Source organism: Pinus tabuliformis, chromosome 2_1 (genome assembly GCF_031772625.1).
Source record: "Pinus tabuliformis cultivar Carrire ecotype Pingquan chromosome 2_1, CPIR1, whole genome shotgun sequence".
NCBI lineage: Eukaryota > Viridiplantae > Streptophyta > Pinopsida > Pinales > Pinaceae > Pinus > Pinus tabuliformis.
This window is the reverse complement of record NC_142299.1, coordinates 804,013,403-804,020,441: the sequence shown is the minus strand read 5'-3', so window position 1 is coordinate 804,020,441 and position 7,039 is coordinate 804,013,403. Positions and strand designations below refer to the sequence as shown.

The following is a 7,039-nucleotide window of genomic DNA, read 5'->3' as shown; positions in this document are numbered from 1 at the left end:
TAACTAAATTATCAAAAAAAGTGATCATCTAATGAAATAATAATTTTTAGACAAATGTTAATTGTTAATTTTTTTCAGATTTGGGAAAATTTATTATAATTCAGTTCTCAAATCAGTAGTGAAGACAATCATATTTAACTGCTAGCTGCTAACTCAAGCTGACTCATCACCATTAATTAAGGACAACCAAACCACCTGAAATAACCTGTTGGTGGTTCCTAGAAGAAAGGGTTTCACTCCTGCGATATGCCTTTGGGTCTTGGGCCTTTACCCTGTTTTCTTACGTCCAAAAAACACAACTCTTAACAAAATAAAAGCAATTTCCAATTATTAATCTGAAAACGTTAATTCAAAACTAAAATAAAAATATGACAAATAAAAAATAATAATTAGGCCGATAGGCCTTCCTTTGAAAGGGACCTTTCGTCGTCCTTCTCATTCTGACGCTGACACCTGGCTTTATTCCTGGCTTTATTCTCATCTGACACCTGGCGGAGTGGGCATTTTATCTCGTTCAGGAAACGACTTAGCGGCGACACCATTACCTGCATATCGGCCTCAGGAGCGGAGGTATTCATGAATGCCGCCTCACTGACTGAGCCTACATCACGAACAAGCTGAAACCTCTTCTGGACTGGTGAGCCCTATCGCCCCTCGCAAGACGGAGAATCATACTAAGGGGGCATTCGGTGGGACATTTTCTTCTGCTGAGAATGGGCGCGCAGGGGTTGCACCTCGAACTGCTCTAAGGGGGCATTCGGTGGGACATTTTCTTCTGCTGAGAATGGGCGCGCAGGGGTTGCACCTCGAACTGCTCTCGGTGATATTACGAATGGGGTCGAGTCCTGTAAGGCTCCAGCCTCTGCGGTTAAACAGAAGAAGGCGCGGGGGAAGAATGCGAAAATAGGTTCTAATCCGAGATGTGAACTAACGGAGGAGGAAAAGCAGAAGGCCAACGCTTGGGCTCGAGAAAGAATCGAGAGGGTTCAGTTTAGTGGTAAAGACATGGAGGTGTTGAAGGCAAAGATCGCAGAAGAAGGTATGTGGGTTTTCTAAGGCCAGTTCTCGTTCGTTGTTAGTTTGTGTTTGTTTTGCGGTTAAGGTTTGCAGGTGTTATATCACATTTCATATTTTAGGTAGATCTTTCATCTCCACTTATGGCAAGCCTCAGATCTAAAATCTGGTAGGTGTCTTATTCTTCGCTCGCGGGTAAATAATTATTTGATTTTGGGCTTACATAACTCCATGCCCGTTAGGCACCCACATTCTTACCTTCACTTGGGAGGTCTACATTGGTCACTGGCGAATTTTAAATCGTTGCGGTCTTTCTGCTTATGGTTTTTCTGCCTGTCTAATCCTTTAATCTTGGTTCCATGGAAATATAACGTTAGAATTGATGTTATTTTCCATTTCCTGCTGTATTTTTCTTGGTTTGTGACTCATGGTTAACTAAGTACAACAATTACGACCAGATATGATATTATCAAACTCTAAGAAAATACAAATTGACTTGAGCAGTCTCATGATCAGTTTGTGTTTCTCGCCCACTGTTTATCCCTCTTGCCTCTTTTACTAATTCTTTTGTTTTCATGTAGGCAACCACAGGCTTTCTGAAACTTGTCCCATTGAAATCAGTCTCTCCAGTTTACACCACTTTGACTGGTTCTAGGAATTGAGCTCTCATGAAAATCCTCCTTTCCAGAAACCCTTGTTTTTACTCACAGTATTATCTAATGGTCTCTGGAACTTGACTTAATGAAAATATAGAAAGCTTGCATTATTATATGTTTAAGATGTTTGGCTATAATTCTAGACTCACTAACTGGACTTCTTGAGCCTTAAACTGATTTGCTTTCCTGGTCTGCATTCCAGTGCAGGGCAGTGGGCAGAGACAACCTACCAATCCATCGTCTAAAAATGATCAGCCTACTCTATTAAGTGGAACCGATTATGTTCTCACTTATGAAGATAATGAAGGGGATCGTATGCTGGTTGGAGACGTACCTTGGGAGTGAGTATAATTAGATATGGAATTGTCTTGAAATACCAGTTCATATACCCAGCTGTTCTGATATCTAATCTTGGTGTTTTTGCAGCATGTTTGTGAGTACAGTGAAGAGGCTGCGTATCATGAAGAGCTCAGAAGCACGGGGATTAGGTACTAACATTTTCTGCCTTGTCTCAGTTAGAAGGCTTCTTTTGCCTATAGTTTGGGTTCATAGAGCTTCTTTCACTCAAAGATTGTCAAACTGTGGTATATACATTTTTATTTAACTGCGATGGTGTTTTGATACCTGCATATATCTTGATGCCAACCATTTTTCTGGTGTATTGAACAGCACTGAGGCATCCTCTGAAGCCACAGGGTCAAGTGACCCAGTGACTAAATGATTGAAAGCTCCAGTAAAGGGATCCCAAATGGAGGAGATCCCATTAGCAGCAGTGAAGGTTGGGGTGGTTTAAAGTGTGCGGGAAGGTAGGCAAGTTTTCATCAGGAATTGAAGAATTTTTTCTTGATGGTGGGGTGTAAAATACGATTTGAATATAATGTCAGTAAGAGTATCCAGAGAGGTATTCTCTTGCATGCATCATGACTTAATGGTTGTGTTGTATTATTTCGGCAATTTTATTCAAAGGCATACAAGAAATGCCTGTCTTCTCTCTTGGGATGTGCTGGAGGCATTGCCTTGTGACTCCAAGCACATTCCGGATATTGCGTGGCTTCTTTCTCTGAAACATGAACATAGACTAGGTTTTTTGCTTCCTTTTTCTCTTTTGTTAACTGACATGGGGAATGTTTCCCATCTCTGTACTTTGAGGAACTGACCTCATGTTGTTTGTATATTTATTTGTATGACCTATTAAAATATGGTTTGAAGTGCTTTCCAATTGCAAAGGTGATTTCACAATGTTTCTTTGTGAGAACAGCTCCAATGTGGGTTTTGTTTGTATGTGCTTTGGATGGGTCACGTGTGCTGATTGTGGCATTGCCATTGACATGTAGAGCTTCAGGATTGTGCTTGGAAGGGTTTGTCCAGCACATATTTCAGGTTGGATAGCTGGGGTCTCGGAGAATTAAAATGATTTGACTATTTTCTCTGCTTGGAAAATTCAAGTTGCCAACAGTTGTGTATAGCAAGTGCAGTCTTGTAAATCTGGTAGTAATGAGGTGCTGCTTGGCAGCTATGGACTTTCTGTACCTGTGGGTTACTTTTTCATTTATTTAACATTAGTTTTAGATCATGAATCTCCTTACTGTAGTGATCTGGGTCTAGTATACCTTTCTTTTTAGCAATTTACAAATCTTTTGTGAAATCCTCTTTCTGTTTCTTTGAAAGGATAAGTGTTGCTGAATATGGTTGACTAGAAGTCTATTGGTATTTGCCAATGAGAAATTATGATTGTGAATTGGAATAGCAGTGCCTATCTAATTGTGTACCAATGAGAAATTATGATTGTGAATTGGAATAGCTGTGCCTATCTAATTGTGGATGCTGAGTCTGACCCATGGTCCTCTGTCTCTCTCTAATCATGCTGTAAAAGATATTGTGGAGTATTTAACTATTGCCCCTATGTTTGCATGCATTATAATGCATCTATTAGCAGGTTTAATTTAAAGACATAATGTAGTGATTGTAACTACTGATTATAAATAACTAAATTATTTATATAATTATACAAAACATCTAAATAATGTCGGTTTATAAAAATATACTTGTGAAGAAATCGGATCCCTCTAGGCTCATGTTAGATCCTTATTTAAATTGATCTATGCTGGTTTTAAATAAAGTAGTCTAATAAACGTTTTTGTCTTTTTTGCTGGATTTAGTCGATATAATTTTTGGTAAAATTGTGAATTTTAGTTGTTTTAAATGTGTTTTTTAAGGCAGAAATAGATTGATTCAGCTCACTGGAAAATTCGTGGGGCAGATTATACAGTTGGAACTTATGATTCCAAGAAATCCTTATCAAATTTTGAACAAAATTGATAAGAAAAAATGCCTAGGAAAAAACAAAATGTCTAACAATTAGAAGGTATCATTTTTTAACAGGTAAATCAATGAGAACTGATATATTTTTAAGAAACTGTAATTCACAAAAATAATGTAATATGCACAGCCTATTGTCTCAAATTTGTAATGATTTGATCATTGAATTGGCCTTTGGGAATGATATTATTTTACAGCAACATAATGCCTATTGGTACAAAACTGTAGTGTGCTGATCATTGAATTGGCCATTGGGAATGGCAGGCTATAGAATGCATTGGAAATAGTATTTCTATTATACTAGCATAGATCTAGCTCTTCACATGCTTGGTGATGCATGTTAGAGTGTCAAGTATTCTGAGTTGAGTTATTTTAGTTTCCTATTGTCTACATATGGCTCTTGGGCCTTTACTCGGATTTTAAAAGTAATATCATTTTCATTTTGGAGGACAGGTTTTTTCAGTCGACATTCTTTACTGTAGATTACAGTTGCTGGCTTATAATGTGGATAATTTTAGGTCCTGTTCATCTTTCTGAAAGGTAAATGAAATGGTGTCATTGGTTGCCATCTGAAAGTTTTTGTTGCCTGGATATCAAATTTCCTCGTGGTTTACTTACATCAGCTGCTTATTTTAATAGATCAATGGAGACCGCATTCGTAAATGTTAATCTGTGCTTTTTGTTGGTTAAATGATCTGTGTTTTGCAATACGAGAAAGCAGGTTGGGCTCTAGAGCCCAAATGGCAAGATTCCTTCTACATTAAACAACAAAAACATGTCAGCATTTTACCCTTAAATCACATTCACAAACTTGAGTTTTATATCATTTGGATGTTCAGCTTTCGAAGATGCTCCAGACACTCACAATGGGTTGCACACTGCTATTACTCTGTTTTCGAAAACTCTCAATTGCTTAGAAATTTGCAGATATGGACATAAATCCAATAACAATATCAATTTACCATGTCCAATAATCTCAAGATTACAAATGATAAGAAACCATCATTACAGCCACCATAATAAAGAAATAAACTACACCTTGAGTCACAGGAAACAATATTTTGCAAAGAGAATAACATAAAAATGCACCGTGAACAATTATTCAGAAAACTGAGGAACTGTAAGTAACTGTAATTCTTATCCTTAAACTTTCATCTTTTTCTGTTATAAATGTGATGGTGGTTAAATGAATGTATAAGATTTTTAATATTTATGGCCTTTTCTTATAAATTTTGGTTAACAATTGTTGTACAGGAAAGCACGGTGGCGCTAATGGAGATGAGGAAGAAGAGCCACAACATTGGAAAGAAGATCCTTGTGGAAATTGAGATTAGCAGCAATGCCCTCCCTTGCGAAAAAAAGATCCTTGTGGCAATTGAGATTAGCAGCAATGCCCTCCCTTGCGAAAAAAAGATCCTTGTGGCAATTGAGATTAGCAGCAATGCCCTCCCTTGCGAAAAACCTGAGGATTTCTCATTAGGTCCTTCTCTAGAGATATTCAATATTTGTCATGCTTGTATTAAGTAAGTTGGCCTCATGAGAGGTGCATAACACAAAAATGTGTACATTAGAAAAATTTCATTCAACTTGGAATATTGTTTGAAGTTCATTTTATAAGGATGAGGCATTGCTCACTACCAAAGAGTCTGAATTTGCATGATTGAAAAGCGTTGCTTGGATGATGCTACATGCACATGTTTACGGAAGAAAACTAGGTCTATGTGTTGCTTGTCTGTCAAACACGGATGTTTAGATCTGATATAACTGCTACCATTCATAATTTGACATATGACTTGCCTGCATGGTCTGTCAGCATATATCCCATTGCAAGAATGTGGCATTCAATACTGCAAAGGTGAGTTGGTTTTCCTTGGTTGCATGAAGGTTAATTGAATTGGCATTGAACTGTTACCCATCTGGCAGTGTTCCTACTCATCATTTTGTGTATTGCATAATCATCTATCATTTCTAAAAAGTTCTACTTTTGTCTGGGATAATTTTATTGGGCTATGAAGGTGGTTATTATTAGGGGTCTGATTAGTCAGGTGATAAGATTTAGAAAGCTCGTGTTTGTCTAGTGGTAGAGAAAATTAGGACACCAAGCAAAAGTTATCAAGCAACCACAAATATGGTGTTAATATTTAGAAAAAGCGTAGTTATCACACGAAGCAACAGTGTGTGCTTTTCTTAAATATTTGCAACCAAGTGATTAAGAAAGTTGAGGTAAACTCTCTTGCTGATTCATCATTGTATCACCTTTTATTGAGTACTTGCCACACTCCCTTTCCTGGTTTTTTTGTTTTGTCCAGTATATGTTGGTTGATTATTCTTCTGCTAATACTGTTGTCAATCTAGGAGTGTATCAGTAGTGAGTTTGTGCATTTCCAAACGTCTGCCTTGCAATTTTGAGATGCAGGACTGCAAATTCACATTTTTGGAGTTGATTGGGTTTATCTTTTATGTTTTTGTTGGGATTTTGGAATCAAATGAGTGGGCTTTTTGTCCATTATTTCGCTCTCTTTAAAAAGACTTCTATGAACGCTTTCTCATCCAATTGCACAAACCTATTTTTTGGTTCATCTATATAAATGATACTAAATGAATTTTATGAAAAGCAACTTACAATTAGTTAATGTTTTAGTTATAGTGTGAACCACCAATGTAAGTGATTTGTTTTAATATTTGCAAATCTAATTCCCCGCTTTTCAATTACCATGTAAAACACTGTAATTTACTTTTCCGCTGGTACACGCTGGTCATCGTGGTTAGTGCCTTCGTCACTACTGAGCTTTATATATGCTTGCCTATCTATATAGGTTTCCTTCTTTTACTAATCCTATCAGCCTCTCTTTGTACCTTTTGGGACAATTGCTAGTTATATATATATATATATATAATGGTCGACCCATCACAATTATATTTAATAAATATAAATAGCCGTAATACACTCTAAGTAACTATAAAAACACACTCCCCGTCACAGTATGCATTCATGTGAACAAGAACAGCTGGCGTCATGGAAAGAGTGCACGTAGGCAGGTGCACTGAAT

General features: G+C 37.2%; 1 protein-coding gene across 1 annotated transcript; it reads left to right on the top strand.

The window, feature by feature from the left end:
• The first annotated feature begins 569 nt into the window (after positions 1–569).
• On the top strand, positions 570–2,289 carry LOC149203016 (auxin-induced protein AUX28-like). The gene is made up of 3 exons (XM_089403304.1): positions 570–1,039; positions 1,873–2,011; positions 2,097–2,289. The coding sequence occupies exons 1-3, from the start codon at positions 1,006–1,008 to the stop codon at positions 2,272–2,274; spliced, it is 351 nt and encodes a 116-aa protein (XP_089259430.1). The 5' UTR covers positions 570–1,005; the 3' UTR covers positions 2,275–2,289.
• Positions 2,290–7,039: the final 4,750 nt, after the last annotated feature.